This window comes from Lotus japonicus, chromosome 4 (assembly GCF_012489685.1).
Source record: "Lotus japonicus ecotype B-129 chromosome 4, LjGifu_v1.2".
Taxonomy (NCBI): Eukaryota; Viridiplantae; Streptophyta; class Magnoliopsida; order Fabales; family Fabaceae; genus Lotus; species Lotus japonicus.
In genome coordinates, this window is record NC_080044.1 from 75,961,610 (window position 1) to 75,978,778 (window position 17,169).

Consider the following 17,169-nt stretch of genomic DNA (forward strand, 5'->3'; position numbering starts at 1 on the left):
CAACCTCAACCTCATCAAATTAATATATTTACTGTGATCCATTCATCTACATGTTTGTAACATATGTTCGGTTTCATATATGTTCTACTTAATAAAAAGAGCCTAAACTAAATCAAAACATATTTCTACTGATTCATCTTTACAATAAATTTAATCGTCGTTTAACGCACGGGTAAAGAACACTAGTACCATGTTAAGTAACAAAATTATCCCAAAAACTTAAGTTGTTGGGCAAGGATCACATTATTGATTATATATTATTTATCTAACAATTCCTAAATGCGAGATAAAAGAGAAAACCCTAATATTGAATATCCTAATAGTATCAAACGAGTCACTCTTATAAACGACATATCGAAAACTCAATTACGTGTTTAAAAAAAAATTAATTACACTTGTACAATATCATGGTGTTATTAATGCAACTGCACGGCTCGAACTTAAAATTAAACAGTTGACAATTTGTGATTATGTTTACAAATTTTGTTATTTTTATAAAAAGTTTCGTGGGCACGTATTGTAATCCAGAAGTTTCTTCCACTCTAGAGTTCGTATAGAAACAAGACACTTATAATTTTGTCCTCCAATCCTTTAACAATTTGTCGTCTCTAGAATATATTTATATACTTTTTGAACGTGTCTCTGGAATATAGATAAGATTGATCTTTTGCACAAGTTAAGGACAACCAATCAAAGAAGCCATTGACTTAATTAGCAAAAAAAAAAGAAGCCATTGACTTTGCTTCTTCATAGTGTAAAACTAGTTCTTTTATTCTTCTTAGTGCAAAATTAGTTCTGAAACAGATAAGATCATGGAAAGCAAAGAGGTGAAGTTAGTGAGCTTCTGGGCAAGTTCCTATGGTAAAAAAGTTGAGTGGGCTTTGAAGCTGAAGGGTGTTGAATATGAGTATGTAGAAGAAGATATCTTCAACAAAAGCAATCTCCTTCTAGAATTGAACCCGGTTCACAAGAAGGTTCCGGTTCTTGTTCATGGCAACAAACCAATTGCTGAGTCACTCATCATCCTTGAATATATTGATGAGACATGGAAGCATCAATATCCATTGTTTCCTCAAGATCCTTATGAAAGGGCTCTTGCTCGCTTTTGGGCTGCTTCTATCGAACCCAAGGTAATTAATTTATCACATTCATCATATTATTCTTTTTATTATCTATATATTCTTTTTGGTTTTGGAATAAACATGGAGATTCCAATTAATGAATAAAAATTTTTAAAATTTTAATTGCATATTTGGCTATTCTGAAAAAAAAAAATTAGTTCTCTAATTGTTTTAGTTATTCTTTATTTTAAGTTAATTAGGGAATATTTTATATATTAGAAAAATTCAAATCTTCATTCTTTATTTAAATTCTTTAGACTTCATTATAAATTAAGAATATAAAATAATTTTGTACATTTAAAAGTTAAAACTTTGGTACGAGATTTTATTTATATTCTTAAACCTTTTTTTCTTCTTTTTGAACTTTTTTATCAAAAAGAAGTGTGATAGAAAAGTTAATATTTCCCAATACAATGCTTACAATTATATAATAAATGCATGAAGTTTACTTCAACAATCAGAGTGGCGCAGCGGAAGCGTGGTGGGCCCATAACCCACAGGTCCCAGGATCGAAACCTGGCTCTGATATATCAGAGTGGCTTCCTTTATTTTTTCAACAATTTTTATTTACCTACCTTTTAAGTGTTTTTCCTTAAAAGCTATTATACAAATTATTTACTATTAAAAACATTGGGTTTTTCGTGACCACATAATGTAAAATTGTCAATTTATATTCCAATATGCAGTAAAAAACTTATTTTGTTTTCTTTTCAAAAAACAGGAAACACAAAACCTCACATTCTAATGCGGTAATCCCTTACTTCTTTATATTTGTAATAGCTATTGAAGGCTGCATGGGTTGAACTATTTACCAGTGGTGATGAACAAGAAAATGCAATGAAGGAAGCAACAGAAGGTCTGGAGATGGTAGAAGAACAGATTAAGGGGAAGAAATTCTTTGGGGGGATAACATTGGCTACCTTGACCTTGCAATTGGTTGGTTCTCTTACTGGATTTCTGTTTGGGAGGAAGTTGGGTCTAGGGATTACCGCATTAGAATGTGAGGTTTTGTGTTTCCTGTTTTTTGAAAAGAAAACAAAATAAGTTTTTTACTGCATATTGGAATATAAATTGACAATTTTACATTATGTGGTCACGAAAAACCCACAGGTCCCAGGATCGAAACCTGGCTCTGATATATCAGAGTGGCTTCCTTTATTTTTTCAACAATTTTTATTTACCTACCTTTTAAGTGTTTTTCCTTAAAAGCTATTATACAAATTATTTACTATTAAAAACATTGGGTTTTTCGTGACCACATAATGTAAAATTGTCAATTTATATTCCAATATGCAGTAAAAAACTTATTTTGTTTTCTTTTCAAAAAACAGGAAACACAAAACCTCACATTCTAATGCGGTAATCCCTTACTTCTTTATATTTGTAATAGCTATTGAAGGCTGCATGGGTTGAACTATTTACCAGTGGTGATGAACAAGAAAATGCAATGAAGGAAGCAACAGAAGGTCTGGAGATGGTAGAAGAACAGATTAAGGGGAAGAAATTCTTTGGGGGGATAACATTGGCTACCTTGACCTTGCAATTGGTTGGTTCTCTTACTGGATTTCTGTTTGGGAGGAAGTTGGGTCTATTAAGATACTTGATCCATTGAAATATCCAGCCACCACTACATGGATGACCAATTTTCTCATCCACCCTATGATCAAGGACACTTGGCCCCCAAGAGACAAAATGCTTGTTTACACCCATAGTCTCATAAGCAAATATGGCTCAGCTAAAGTCAAGGGATGAGTTTTAGAACATTATGTGTAAACATTTTGTAAAATTAATATGTGAGGTTATGATAAAATATGTTGGGGGTGAATTTAAGTAGTACATGTTTTATTCTCTTTAAATAAAGTTGCAGGTTCGGGTTTCGTAAATGAAATTTTTTTTACTGAAAGAGTTAGTCTCATTATGATATGAATTTTATCTCGTGTTCAAATGACTTTCTCGGAGGATTCAAAGACAAAAAAAATTATGATAAAATATATGAAATTTTTGTAACTGTTAAATTTTTATATATATAAATGTTTATAATTCTACGAATCCCTTACAAGCAAATGGTCTTCTACCTATCATTTTATTTTTTATATAAAATCAATCAATTTTTTTTATGTACTAAAAAAAATCAATTTTATTTTTAAAAGTGAACTTCTTGTTTGACAATAATTAACTAATAAAGATGGAATATGAACCTTAAAAGGGTTTAAAACTCACATTTAGAAGTTAGAGATATGATTAATGACCTTTAATAGTGTCATGACTTTGAAATAAGAAATCGTGATTGAAGCAAAAATCTGTATAAAATTACTTTTAGTTGGGCTCCATTATAACTCATATGTTTATATTATTTTAAGATCATGACACTAATCAAGGTCATTAATGAAAAAGAAAATATAATTTTTTAGTCAAAAAGCAAACAGAAACATAATAAACAATTGTTGCTTAAATAAGCAACGTTGCTAAAATTTAATCAACAAGAACAACGGTTGCCCAAAATAAGCAACCTTGCTTAGATGCTCCAACTGAGTTAAGTAACTTACATTGAAGATGCTCTAAGTTGCTTATGAGTTGCTTACATCCTATGCGGCAGCTTGGATCTGTTAGAATAATGTTTAAGCAACCTAACTAGGAATTCATGGTTGAAAATGTTCTTAAAAAAATGAATATGAAAAAAAAAAAAAAAGTATAAATGTATCAGAACTCTAATGAGCCAAGCAACTACGTCACCGAATGCCACCACCACTTTTTCAAATTTGCCGTCTCGAGAGTCAACAAAATGACAGTGATAGTCTCCAGAAAAGGTGAACCAAACTACACATAAATAGCAGAGATTGCAGAAGAAACGAAAGGAAATAAAATTCTAAAATAATCAAAGACAATGGGAAGCCAAGATGTGAAGTTATTGAGCTTTTGGCCGAGTCCATTTTCCAAAAGGGTTGAATGGGCTTTGAAGCTGAAGGGTGTTGAGTATGAGTATGTAGAAGAAGATATCTTCAACAAGAGCAGTCTCCTCCTGGAGTTGAACCCGGTTCACAAGAAGATTCCTGTTCTTGTTCATGGCCACAAAACAATCGCTGAGTCATTCATTATCATTGAATACATTGATGAGACATGGAAGCAATATCCACTGTTGCCTCATGATCCTTATGAAAGAGCTCTTGCTCGCTTTTGGGCCAATTTTACTGAACAAAAGGTAACTTATCAATGTATTTTTGGATTTTCTCATTCTTTTTCACAAAAACCATTCAGTAACTTACCTTTCACTGCCTACCTTGTGTTGTGTAGCTTTTGGAGACAGTATTTGTTGCAATGTGTATCACCGGGGATGAACAGGAAAAGGCTCTGAATGAAGCCAGAGAAGCAATGGAGAAGATAGAAGAAGTGATTGAGGGGAAGAGATTCTTTGGAGGGGAAAATATTGGGTACCTTGACATTGCAGTTGGATGGATCTCTTACTGGATTCATATTTGGGAGGAAGTTGGGTCTATTCACATAATAGACCCATTGAAATTTCCAGCCACCACTGCATGGATGACCAACTTTCTCAGCCACCCTGTAATCAAGGACACCTTGCCCCCAAGAGACAAGATGATTGATTACTTCCATGGTCGCAAAAAGGATTTGTCTGAAACTTTTCGTGGCAGGTTTAAGGTTTAGATGTTGGCTTAGGTGGACAGGAATAGGGCCAAGTCTCAGGGATAGTTATCATTTTCAAAGAGTGATATCTATTGATAAATAAATAAATAAATAAATAAAGGTTTTTATAAACCTTGAGATAAGATGGGTCGGAGGGAAATATTAAATGGTCTAGTTTGTCTTTTGAGAGCATAGCTCCATTACAAACCAGTTATGGTTGTATCACTACGTTTGAGTGTATTTTTAATGACATTATGGCAATGAGTTATTATTAATGCAATAGACAAAACAATCACCTTACAGAATATTCTAACTTCATTTAGCTAGCTCCGAAAAAGGAAGTTGTATAATTTTTACACTGTATTAATATCTAAGCCAGGAATCATTCTCATAATGACCAAAATCAGCAGCTACCTTACATTACAAACTATACATCACTTTGCACTGGAGACATGAATCTGCTAAAACAAATCACATCAACATTTCGGTTTAACCTAATATTGAATTGCTACCAGACAGTTATGTTCATCAGAAGTTCAAAACCATTTACCCTTGTGCCAAACAAAAAAACCCACATCTACCCCATTCATCAATAGGGGTGGAGTTGGCCTTGTCTTCCTCTAAACTAACTTCATCCCAACCATGCTCTGTAAAATCCAGCCGAGACTCGTCTGACAAAGCTCCGAATACCAAAACAATGTTGAGAAATTTCAAGCAGGTAACTTTAGTTTTGAATTGTTCTTCCAGCTGCAAAACAAAGTTCCTGATATTACTATTTGCTATTGATGTATGGTACAAAACATGATAAACTTGACAGAAAACTATCGTTTACCTGATGAAATAATAGTAGAAGAAATCTGCATACAAGGCCGTCTGACCAACACCTGAGACGCAGGCTGTAAAGACAAGAAAAGCAATCAGAATCGTAGACGTATAGTTTCAAAAGTAGTTTGTATTTCAGTATTTATTACCTATCCATCGAGTAAAACGTGGCTCAGTCAGATAGCGGTATATCCAGTTCAGAATGTAAAATGCACGATATGCACTGCAGTTTAAGAATAATCAGTACATTCCTTTTTATCATCATAACAATAAACAGATTCTGAGATAAGTTCAAATTGACAAATCTGCACAAGTTCTACAGCTAACTGCTCAATTGTGTAAGCATCAAAACTGGAGACAAGATGGGGAAAACAGAAGCAGGAAAGTGCCAATTTAGCCCACTAAACAGGATTAAAAGTTATGAAGGTTGATCGTAATTATGAACAATCAAAACAGAAAGATAGATCTTAAAAGAAAAAGAAAATCAACAACAGAAGTGCACATACCCAAGAAAGAATACATATTGCCCAGTCAAATTGTCCACATTTCCACTACGTTGCAACAAAACCAACTGGGGCAGTATAGCAACTGCCTCCAAGTAAATTGAAAATGCCCAGAAGACCTGCAATAGGTACATAAAGCTAACATGTATATCATTATACTTGACATTAAAATGTTAACAGAATTACTACAAAGCTAACATGTAATGCACACAAGAATCCAGATTGGCAATCAATACGGACAGGGACAGGTGAATATTCTTGGACAGGAAGAACATTTGACACCAAGTGACAGGTTTGCTTTCACTTTTGCAACACTTACCTAAACGGAGGAGGGGGGACTTACCTAAACGGAGGAGGGGGGACCAGTTACATGCAGCAGATTCCCTAAAATATATATTGCCAGAAATTTTATTTGATCCCTCACTTTGAGTGACCTACCTTATCATTTTATGGCCTTTAGCCTTTCTCCACAAACCATGTACCAGAGCCAAAACCATAAGATTATGTGTCAACTTTGAAATCTTCAAACTACCAACAAAGTATCTTTCAAACTACTGTTAGCCTAAAAGTACAAATTGAAGGGAAGCCTAGCTGCAACAATTGGAGTAACTGTAGTGTGATTAGGTCACAAATTTGAGTCATGGAATCAGTCTCTTGAAAATGCAGGAAGCTACAATAAACCCAGATGGGTCCGACACTTTCCGAAATTGCACCATGGCGAGAGCTTTATAGCATCAGATTAGCCTAAAAAATTGGATGAAGCTTGGCCATTTTTTAGTTTTTATACTTCTTTATAAGAATCTAAATCAAACTTGGAACTTCATTAAATTATTTAGCCAATCTGGAAGAGAAGCAATCAAATAAAAAGATTTCAGTATTAGGTGGATTTCTAGCTGAAGTGATAGCTACTTGATAAAATATCTATGATCATCAGCCTATAATATAATGAATTTCACCTTCTTACCTTTTACTTTAAATAAGAACCAAAAAGGTTCATCATTTTCATTCCAGTAAGGCAGAAGTGTGAAAAAGTGCTGAATTGCTGTTGGTAGTTTCAACTAGACAAACTAATATTATAAAACAGCAAAAAGGCCTCAGTTTCTAGGGTTAAATGACAACAGTCAACATGTACTTGTGATAAGTTGAGACTTCAAAATATATTGGGTAATGAGGTGCCTTTTCAAGGCTCAACATGACATGAGTAATATGAAAAGCACGACATAAACTAAATAAAAACAGCATTCCTCAGATTCATGGTACAAAAGGTAACACGGTATGGATCCCGTCAAAGAATCTATAGAAAAAATCGTCAAGAAAAATATTTTAATTTACAACAGCAATAACAAAAATACACAGCAAACATTGTTCATCAGATTATGAAACTATATCACATTGTATGGACCTTATAAATATTACTTGGAAGTTACTCATTCATTGACTAAGCAAGCAGTGATAACAAAATTAAAATTCAACTAAACAGTAACCACTGATCAATCTCATGGAGATTCCCACTGATCTCAAAGTTTTCTTTTCCTTGACCTCTTGTTTTCCTAACAGCCTAGTAGTCAATCCCGGATAGCGGCGCGTAGCGGCCGGCCCCAAAAGTGGGATAGCGTGATAGCGCATAGCGGGATGGCCGCTATTCTGAATTTTTTTATGTAATTTTATATCATTAATAGTTTAATACTATATACATATAAATAGCAAACAATGTCAAATATTGTCTAAAATTCATAACATTCATAATAGAAATAAAAATCATAAGTCTTGAACAATAACATACAACTAATAACTTCTCAAAAGCAAGGTAAAGAAGTCGAATTTGCAAATCTGAATGAAGAATGAAGCTTAATTCTTTCAATTTTGACCTATAATGGCCCTGAGAAGTCCTAACATGCCCATAAAAAGGTTCCCCAACGATTTAAAACCAAGGGGCTTGAGTCATTTTCTCCTGCGTTCATATAGCGCCCGCTATTTCCCGCTATTGGCCGCGATCTGCCGCTATTTTGGCCGCTATTCGCGCCGCTACGACCGCTATTGTGAAGTTGGCCGCTATTGAGTTCATATATTTCCCGCTATTGGCCGCGATCTGCCGCTATTTTGGCCGCTATTCGCGCTGCTACGACCGCTATTGTGAAGTTGGCCGCTATTTCATCTCAATAGCGGCAGGGAGCCGCTCCGCTCCGCTACGCCGCTATAGCGCCGCTATTTCCCGCTATTGACTACTATACCTAACAGTAACATTTCAAACAAATAAAGAAAAGAATACTTAAAGGGTAAAAAGATTTCGCTACTGTTCAGAGAAGTGTGGCAAACAATGGAAGTGAAGGACTAAAATCAAAACCTAAACTGAATATCAATTTTTCCAGGAAGTTTAGAGATTCTAAAAATGACGCATATAGAAATGATTTCAAAGGAGTTTAGCAACATTATAATTTAACAGTAAGCACTGGAACATGCAAGCTGCGGCTGCCACTAGAAATAGGCCCAAATGGTAAAAATCATTCAATCATAGAGAATATAGTGACCGATGAACCATCATTCTGTAAGCCATTTTCATACTGTAATGTCCACATTCAAATCAAAGGCACATATAATTTGTCAACATACAAATCAATTTTTTTTTTTTAAATTTCAAATGAAAACTAAACATGCCACACACAACTGCACACAAGACACGACACATCTTCTAATGATTTTCTTAAAAATAAATGAGAAAATAAGAAATCAAACATTAGGAGAAATGAACAACTATTAAAAAATCAGAAATACAAACAACAAATGAAAAACAATATAATCACCACCACTACTCAAACACATTCAATTCATGACCAAAAAGAAAACCTATAGCAATGCTTAGAAAACTAAATACATCATAAAAGTAATAACATCAAGTTAAGGGTATGCAAAAGCTGTTAACCTCTTGAAAGGTGAACTTCTCATTCAATATAATCGCCAAAGCAAAGCAAGCCGCAACGAGGAAATAATGGCGAAAAGTATCGAGTTCCTTGTCATAACTCCTCCTAACCATGGGATGATACCGCATGCACCAGACAATGGCCAACGAACTGGCAATGAAGACAAGCTTCATGATGGTGTTGTAAATGGAGATGAAATCCGTGAACAGATCCAAGTAACGTGCCAGAAACACCACTGCATAGAGCTCTTGCGTCTTGCGTGAAACCCCTGAAACCCCAAAAAAAAAAGCAAAATCAACCCCCAATTTAAAAAATTCAATGCGAAATTCACAAAACCATGACTAATTATGAATGTGAGTGAATCAGTGAAACTCGCAAATTAAGGGGAAAATACGAAAATGAAATTGATCGATGAGTTTGGGTTTGTGGAGGAGTGACCTGAGCATGATTTGGTGGCGTAGATTTTGAGGAGGAGGACGAGAATGCTGAGAAGATGGGTCATGTCACCGGCGAGTCTGAAGATGTTCATGGTTGCGTCGGCGATGAAGGTGTGCCCTAGAGAGAGAAAGCGAACACGAGCAAGAGAGAGAGAGAAGGGTTTGGAACAATGGAATCGAAAATGGTGTTGCTTCTTGGAATTTTTTTTTGTTTTGGTTTTTATTTTTTTTTGGTAAAGAAGGAAGTATATGTTGTGTTGTGTGCAAGGAAAGGAAAGGAAAGATATGAGGTGGCACTTCTCCTCCCTCCACCGCTTTCCTTCCATTTTCAAATCACTCAATTATTATATTGTTTTTCGTATAAACCACCGGGTATTCGGTCACTCTTAAGCGCCGAGTGTTCGAATTTGGGATTTAATCATAAATAAGACTCTTTCTCCCTACTTAGGTGTATTGCGCAGTGGTTGAACTTGAAAACTCTTCATACACATTTAGTCTATGTTGTCAACTAAACTACTCATCATGTGTTTCTTATTATTAGCTCGGTGATTATCATAGATCAGCTCATGGCTCTGGTGCCATAAGGTGTTTACAAAGACAATATTCCCATAACACAACCCCGCATCAACAGTGAAAATTGAACGCAAAATCTTCTGATGAGAAGTAATATTTTCTTACCAACTCAGTCAAACGTGTGTTTATATTTAATAAGAAATCAAGTCTACTACATTGATTTTTACATGTTGAGGTAAGTGGAGACTGCTTGTATGCTTAAAACTTAGTTAGTTGAGTGTCTAAAAAACTGACTAAGAAATATTTAAGATATTCTATTAAACATTGTGAATATATATATATATATATATATGTCTAAATAATTTCATTTAAAGTTTTAATGGGCTAAAAAATTATTTTAGTATTATGGTGTTCTAAAGATATTTTGGTATTCTAAAGATATTTTTTAGCATTTTCTTTATGTTTATAGTCATTAAAAATATAAAATTAATTTAGTTTCCTCGAAGCTGAAAATAATTAAAAAATATTATCAAGGTAAAAACAACATTAATTCAAACCTTCGATTATGAGAAGTGAATATCAATTCCTATCTTTCTTCTTATTTGTAAATTGTAATCTACCTAATTTTTAACTTTTTTTTCTCACCAATTATCATGATCAAGATATGACTAAAAATAAACAGATAAAGTACTAGAGAGATTTATTTTTTCCCTGGGCACAGACCATAATCTTGATAGCAAGTGTCACAGAAGAGCCAGATCTGAAGAGAGTTCAAGGAGATCTTGGGAACATGTTAATTAGGTCTGCAACTAAGTGAGGATTGAGGAGACTGTGGATTGAAGGAGCTATAAACATCTTTATGATAGGATAAAGAGAAGTTTATTCTTGTCATTCTAATGACTAGCATAGAATAAAATGATTATAGAACCTGGCTTCAAACTGGTTTATTCATTACCAAGCCAGCAACAAAAAATTTACTTCTTTTAATTGCTCAACACTAAACAGAAAGAAGGGATGCATTTATAAGTTTTTCAATCTGGCTTTTAGATGACTTACTGAAGAAACAAATGATAAAAATACCTCTAGAGAAACAGTTACTACAGCTTACTTAACTGTGATTGATTTGATTTCACATCCATCTCACCTGAATGATAAGAGAGGTGCTTTCCTTTTATGCTTTTATTTGCATCTTTTATCAGTTCACAACCAATTGAGATCTCACTTATTTAATTTCTCTGCATTCCCAAGCAATGGACAATGACATAAACTAACCAAATTCCCTTTTCAATCAACTTTATCTACCTTGATCCACCACCTTAATCTTCATCACAGATAAGATATCATATCCATTCACACAAAAAACAACTATATGCTATTTTATAACTAAACCCTGTACCTACCTTCCAATCATTTAGCACCTATAAAAAACCCTCCCCCCATGACACTTTCCACACATCAAACACTTTGCAATAACAAAAACTACCCATTCATTTGTGATTTTTTCTTTCATAGATCCTAGAGCATTCAATTACCAACAAGATGATGAAGCAAATTCTCTTCTCATTCTTATTTCTTGCCCCAATTTTTTCAATCACCACTTTAGCTCAATCGCCTGCTGCAGCCCCTAAACCGCCAGCAAAACCAGCTCCAACAAAACCTTCCCCTGCCACACCAGCTCCAGCACCATCAAAACCATTAGTCCCAGCATTACCCCAATCACCAATGGTGAATCCTGACTCTTCAGGCAACCAAGATGTCGTCAAGATTCTGAGGAAGGCCAAATCATTCAACACGCTGATCCGTTTACTGAAGACCACCCAAATCATCAACCAAGTCAATGCACAACTTGTTGCCACAAAAAATGGAGGACTAACCATTCTTGCACCTGATGATGGTGCATTCTCACAGCTCAAAGCAGGGTTCTTCAATTCTCTAGGAGAGAGGCAACAAAAGGAGCTGATCCAGTTCCATGTTCTTCCTGTTTATGTTTCAAGCTCAAATTTTGACTCGCTCAGCAACCCTGTGATGACTCTGGCTAGTGATAGCCCCTCAAGTTTTGAGCTCAATGTGACTGCTTATGGTAACAGTGTGAACATTTCAACTGGGGTGGTTGATGTCACCATCACAGGCATTGTGTACTCTGATAAGACACTTGCCATATACCGTGTGGACAAGGTGCTTATTCCTTTGGATTTCAAAAAGCCTAAGCCTATTGCTCCGGCACCGGCTCTGGCTAAGGCCCCGAAAGCTGATAAGGAGAATTCATCTGCAGAAGATGATGATGATCAGGGTCAGGGAACAAAGAACAGCTCTGGAGCAAACAGATTGATTAGTAGCATTCGCGGAACAACGTTGGTACTGTCTCTTGTGCTTGCTGCTGCTGCAGCAGCAACTATGTCATGATGAAGAACATCAATCTTTTGTGCACAGAACAAGCATGCTATTGCTGTGGACTTGTGTTTATGTTGCTTTCTTCTTGGCTTGTGTATATTGCTGAGATGTGTATTTTTTGTGAGCCTTGTGAAAATTTGCTTTGTATTCTTGTTTTGTCATTGAAACAATATATGTGATTGTTTTCTGTCGAAGACAAAAAGAATATCTATAATTGCTTTTCTCAATTAATTCTGTGCTTTTCTTAATTCTATGCACTTTGAGAATCTCCATCATCAGTGAGTATTAGCAGGGTAGATCAATTCCTTCCTAATTTGTTGAGAGTGAAGAGTGAAGACTGAGGGAAGCATATTAGTCAGAATGATGTATACGAGTAATGATATATACACACCTCACTTTTTCTTCCATCTCATTTCCACACATTTTTCTTACCTTATCTTATTAGGTGGAGATGGAATTAATTTGTGTACTAAACATTATTATATGTATACCTTTCAAAATAAGGTTCAAACTTTGTTTAGCATCCTTTAGACAATACCATTAAATAAAACATAAAAAGTAAATATGTATATAATTTATTTTCTTGTATAAAGTTAATGAGGATTTTAAATTTTTCTTTAGGGCTAAAAAAAAGAAAGGTATTATATAATACCTCATTGAGGTCAATAAACAATTGATTTTCTGGTTTCTGTGCTTCGCCTTCCCTTGTCAGCATTCGATCCCAGGTCATCATGGAATATTGCTTCTACACAATTGCCATGTCGACTAGGGATGCCAACGATTTATTGAGCTTTTAAAATATATTGTTGTACAAAGCTGGTGAGGCTTTTAAAATGTGGATTTAGGAAAGAATAAATTAAATCTACTCGATTGGTTTCAGTTGCAGCAGTAGTTAAAAATGGATGCTTGAATCCCTATATAGTTTGATCCTTAGGGGCTGCACTTCTGGAGATACCTTTGTCATTTACCACAATCAAATTAAAATTGCGAAAACAATTTAGTAAAATAAAATGAGTAAATAATGAATCAAATATTTTAGAGAATAAAATAAGTAAGTACCGTTGTCATCCTTACGAATGGAGTTCATTGAAGCTCAAAAGGTAATTTAGTGATTAATGACTTTAATGCTTATTCTACAACTCTCAAAATTTGTTTGGTGCACCACATATATTCTTCACTCGTGACAATTTTATTTAAATTCTTTAAATTTGAAAAGGAATGTATGGAGTATAATAATGAGATTTTTTTAAGAATCAAAACATATTATTTGATCATTGAAAAAGAATGTATGGATATATTGATACAGTCTGCGTTATGTCTCCTAGGGTTTGGGAGTCACCAAAGTCAGCGCCGCCGTCGCTTGGTTTTTGCTGCGCCGCCTAGTTTTCTGTGACCATATTGCTTTCGACGTAACCAGTTGCCCTCTATTTGGCTTTTCCCCAGGGCTCACGCTGCTTGGGGTTTCTATTTTTGCTCACTTACGTGGTTGTTTTGGCTGTTTGCTCTCTTCTACCATGGCCCTCAATGATGATCCTTCTGTTTTTGCGGGTGATGAGGATGAGGTTCTGCATATTGGAGAGGTGGAGATTGACCCAACGCTTGTAGCTGATGTATGGCTTATTGGAAGAGTTCTGGCTCCACATACTGTCAGCCGCGTGGGGTTCATCAGGTGCATGGAGAAGCTTTGGGAATCAAGGAGCTGCGAAGAAGTTCGCCATGTGGGGGGGAATCTGTTTGCTTTCAGGTTCATCTCAACCAGCGCCAGGGACCTTGTCCTCCGATCGGGTCCTTGGTTTTTCGCCGGCTTCATGATCGCCCTGAACGTGTTCAATACCAGCGTGGATCCGAACACAATTCCGCTGAACCGCGTGTCGTTCTGGGTTCAAGCTCTTGGACTGCCGTACACGTACAGATCTGAAAAACTCGCCAGAATTTTGGGTGGTGCGTTCGACGGTTTCCTGGGATGGGACAAATTCTTTGGGCTTGGCCTACGCTTCAGAGTGTGGGTCAATGTCGAGACGCCACTGAGGAAGGGAAAGAAAATAACAGCGGTGGGTAGAGAGCCGTTTGCTGTCCGTTTCAAGTATGAAAAACTAGTGAATTTTTGCTATCGGTGTGGCCGGTTAGATCATATTGAAAAGCACTGTGAGATGGAGGCGCTGCTAGTTCCAGAGTTCGGATCATGGATGAGGGCTGAAGGGGATTTTGGTGGAGGAGGCCGCCGGAATCAGAACTGGAACCGAGAGGAAGAAAAAGACTTTGAGATTGAGGAAGAGCATGCACAAGAGGAGGAAGATGAGGGAAGGGAACTAGAGGAGAAAAATGAAACCGAGGAGCAGGACCAGATACTAAACTCGAAGAATGATGAAAGTATGCAAGGGGATAATACTCAAATTCCCCCTCCTACCAAAGCCACGTTGTCTAATGTAGAATTAGTGGAAGATAGTAGCCAAGGTGGAGGAAAAAGTGCACAGCAAGAGGTGAAGGGAAAGGATAGGATGGGGAAAGAGCCACTGCCATTTAATTTTGATAGCAAAAAAGTATACAATTCTGGAGGAAAACGTGCGCTTAGGAAGGGAAATAATACAGGTATACAAATCCGTGACAAACAAGAGCAGGGAAATAATTCCAGGAAGAGAGCTACGGCTTCTTCTCTGGCTGGACACTTGCCTACAAGTGTGTCACCACCTTTTAAAAAATCTAATACTGATTCTGGATTGGGGATGGCGGCGACTGCGGAGCAGTCCCGCCCACCTCAATGAGGATCTTGTCGTGGAACTGCCGCGGGCTTGGGAACCTGCGGGCAGTACGAGCCCTTAAAAGGCTCATCCACTCTAAAGCTCCCGATGTGGTACTAGTTATGGAAACGAGGTTGTATGAGTCTGAGGCTTTGAGGCATAGAGGTATTGGAGGGTTACAGAATGTTTTCCCAGTCCAATGTGCGGGTCAAGGGAGATCAAGAGCAGGTGGTGTCTGTTTGTTTTGGAATAATGAGGTTGAGGTTGAGATGATTTCAGCGTCGCTAAATCATTTGCTTTTCAATGTGATGATTCCTGAGGATAGATCTGATGAGAGGAAGCAAGCGACTTGGGAGATGGTTCGCCGTTTTACCCCGGATAGCTCTATTCCTTTCATGTGTTTTGGTGACTTCAATGATATTCTCTCCCCGGCAGATAAACTGGGAGGGGATCCCCCGGATGTGGAGCGTATACAGGAGGCGACTCAGGCTTGTGTTGATTGTGGTTTGCATGAGGTTGATTTTACGGGCTACCGTTTTACATGGTCTAATAAGAGAAAGAAACCAGGAACTATTGAGGAGCGGTTGGATTATGCTCTAGTTAATGAGGCATGGGATACTCTGTGGCCTATCACTTCTGTTAGTCACCTTCCACGGTACAGGTCCGATCATAATCCTATTTTTATCTTTAGCGGTACTCGGAAGATGAGGAAAGCGATGGCAAGGACAAAGATGTTTCGTTTTGAGGAATTGTGGCTTCAGGAAGGGGATGAGTGTGCACAGGTGGTGACAGAGACTTGGGGGCGCCTGAGGGATGATTTCACAGCAAAAATCTCACAGATTAGCGAGACCCTTCAAAGTTGGGGGAAGGAGAAATTTGGTGATTTACCGAGGAAGATTTCAGAGTTGAGAGGGTTACTTGAGAAAATGCAGAGGCAGGATCAGACGGAGGAGGTTCTGGTGAGGACTAGAGAGGCGGAGCAGGAGCTAGATGTTTTACTTGAGCAGGAGGAGATATTGTGGGCTCAACGGTCAAGAGCATCATGGCTTAAACATGGGGACCGAAACACTAGTTTCTTCCATCAAAAAGCTTCCCAGCGGAGACGCCGGAACCTGATCGAGTTGATTAAGGATGATAATGGCAGAAAGTTTGAGGATGACAGAGACATTGCTAGGGTGCTTTCTGACTACTTTGGAGATTTGTTCTCTACCTCTTCCCCGGTCGGGATAGAGGAAACAACTGATTTGGTAGCCGGCAGGGTGTCTGCAGCACATGTAGGGATCCTTTCTGAGCCATTCACAAAGGAGGATATTGAGGAGGCTCTTTTTCAGATGCATCCGACGAAGGCACCGGGCATAGATGGACTTCCAGCTCTCTTCTATCAGAGGTTCTGGTCTATAATTGGGGATGGTGTAGCTCAATTCTGTTTGGAGATCTTAAGCGGAACGAGATCGCCAGGTACTATTAACCGAACTTTATTGGTTTTAATTCCTAAGGTTAAGAAATCTGTGCATGCTAATCAGTTCCGGCCTATTAGTCTGTGTTGTGTGATTTTTAAAATTATTACTAAAACAATTGCAAATCGTTTGAAACTGATTTTGCCTGATTTAATTAGTCATTCTCAAAGTGCTTTTGTTTCGGGGCGCTTAATTACAGATAATGCATTGATTGCCTTCGAATGTTTCCATTACATGAAGAAGAAAATAAATGGCCGAAATGGCATGATGGCATTGAAATTGGACATGTCCAAGGCTTATGACAGGATTGAGTGGCCTTTTCTAAGGTCGGTTTTGGAAAAAATGGGCTTCCCACTTAGTTGGGTTAATTTGATTCTGAGCTGTGTCTCCACTGTTAATTTTTCGATTATGCTTAATGGAAATCCTCAACCAGATTTTGCACCCGAGAGGGGGTTGCGACAAGGAGACCCTTTGTCTTCTTATTTGTTCATCCTGTGTGGTGAAGTTTTTTCTGCTCTAATTGAGCGTCAAGTGATGTCTTCTAGTATGCATGTAATTAAAATTGCTCGTTCTGCACCTCCTATTTCTCATCTTTTGTTTACAGACGACAGTATTGTGTTTTCCCGT

At 37.0% G+C, this 17,169-nt stretch overlaps 4 protein-coding genes and 1 non-coding gene across 5 annotated transcripts; 4 read left to right on the forward strand and 1 right to left on the reverse strand.

Moving 5' to 3' along the window:
- Positions 1-685: 685 nt before the first annotated feature.
- Positions 686-3,009, forward strand: LOC130716077 (glutathione S-transferase U1-like). Its single transcript, XM_057566260.1, has 3 exons — positions 686-1,130; positions 1,902-2,057; positions 2,521-3,009. The coding sequence occupies exons 1-3, from the start codon at positions 813-815 to the stop codon at positions 2,731-2,733; spliced, it is 687 nt and encodes a 228-aa protein (XP_057422243.1). The 5' UTR covers positions 686-812; the 3' UTR covers positions 2,734-3,009.
- Positions 1,578-1,649, forward strand: TRNAM-CAU (transfer RNA methionine (anticodon CAU)). The gene has a single exon. It is a non-coding gene; the product is annotated as a tRNA-Met (tRNA).
- Positions 3,010-3,959: 950 nt separating the features above from the next.
- On the forward strand, positions 3,960-5,038 carry LOC130716076 (glutathione transferase GST 23-like). Its single transcript, XM_057566259.1, has 2 exons — positions 3,960-4,320; positions 4,413-5,038. Exons 1-2 carry the CDS (start codon positions 4,006-4,008, stop codon positions 4,782-4,784), a joined length of 687 nt encoding a protein of 228 aa, XP_057422242.1. The 5' UTR covers positions 3,960-4,005; the 3' UTR covers positions 4,785-5,038.
- Positions 5,039-5,105: 67 nt separating this feature from the next.
- LOC130716075 (ER lumen protein-retaining receptor A) lies at positions 5,106-9,725 on the reverse strand. The gene is made up of 6 exons (XM_057566258.1): positions 9,445-9,725; positions 9,009-9,274; positions 6,092-6,207; positions 5,735-5,808; positions 5,596-5,659; positions 5,106-5,510 (listed from the first exon to the last, which is right to left on the reverse strand). The coding sequence occupies exons 1-6, from the start codon at positions 9,533-9,535 to the stop codon at positions 5,474-5,476; spliced, it is 648 nt and encodes a 215-aa protein (XP_057422241.1). The 5' UTR covers positions 9,536-9,725; the 3' UTR covers positions 5,106-5,473.
- Positions 9,726-11,399: 1,674 nt separating this feature from the next.
- Positions 11,400-12,578, forward strand: LOC130715218 (fasciclin-like arabinogalactan protein 12). The gene has a single exon (XM_057565293.1). The coding sequence runs from the start codon at positions 11,496-11,498 to the stop codon at positions 12,357-12,359; it is 864 nt and encodes a 287-aa protein (XP_057421276.1). The 5' UTR covers positions 11,400-11,495; the 3' UTR covers positions 12,360-12,578.
- The last annotated feature ends 4,591 nt before the right edge of the window (positions 12,579-17,169 follow it).

What these genes read in the sequence shown, in the direction of transcription:
- LOC130716075 (XM_057566258.1), bottom strand. Translation starts at nt 9,535, where the DNA reads ATGAACATCTTCAGACTCGCCGGTGACATGACCCATCTTCTCAGCATT. An exon ending in AGAAGTTCACCTTTCAAGAG is followed by an intron (nt 6,208 to 9,008) that starts GTTAACAGCTTT and finishes TACCTATTGCAG; the next exon opens with GTCTTCTGGGCATTTTCAAT. An exon ending in TTCTACTATTATTTCATCAG is followed by an intron (nt 5,511 to 5,595) that starts GTAAACGATAGT and finishes TTTGTTTTGCAG; the next exon opens with CTGGAAGAACAATTCAAAAC.
- LOC130715218 (XM_057565293.1), top strand. Translation starts at nt 11,496, where the DNA reads ATGATGAAGCAAATTCTCTTCTCATTCTTATTTCTTGCCCCAATTTTT.
- LOC130716077 (XM_057566260.1), top strand. Translation starts at nt 813, where the DNA reads ATGGAAAGCAAAGAGGTGAAGTTAGTGAGCTTCTGGGCAAGTTCCTAT. An exon ending in CTGCTTCTATCGAACCCAAG is followed by an intron (nt 1,131 to 1,901) that starts GTAATTAATTTA and finishes TATTTGTAATAG; the next exon opens with CTATTGAAGGCTGCATGGGT. An exon ending in CTACCTTGACCTTGCAATTG is followed by an intron (nt 2,058 to 2,520) that starts GTTGGTTCTCTT and finishes TAGCTATTGAAG; the next exon opens with GCTGCATGGGTTGAACTATT.
- LOC130716076 (XM_057566259.1), top strand. Translation starts at nt 4,006, where the DNA reads ATGGGAAGCCAAGATGTGAAGTTATTGAGCTTTTGGCCGAGTCCATTT. An exon ending in CCAATTTTACTGAACAAAAG is followed by an intron (nt 4,321 to 4,412) that starts GTAACTTATCAA and finishes TGTGTTGTGTAG; the next exon opens with CTTTTGGAGACAGTATTTGT.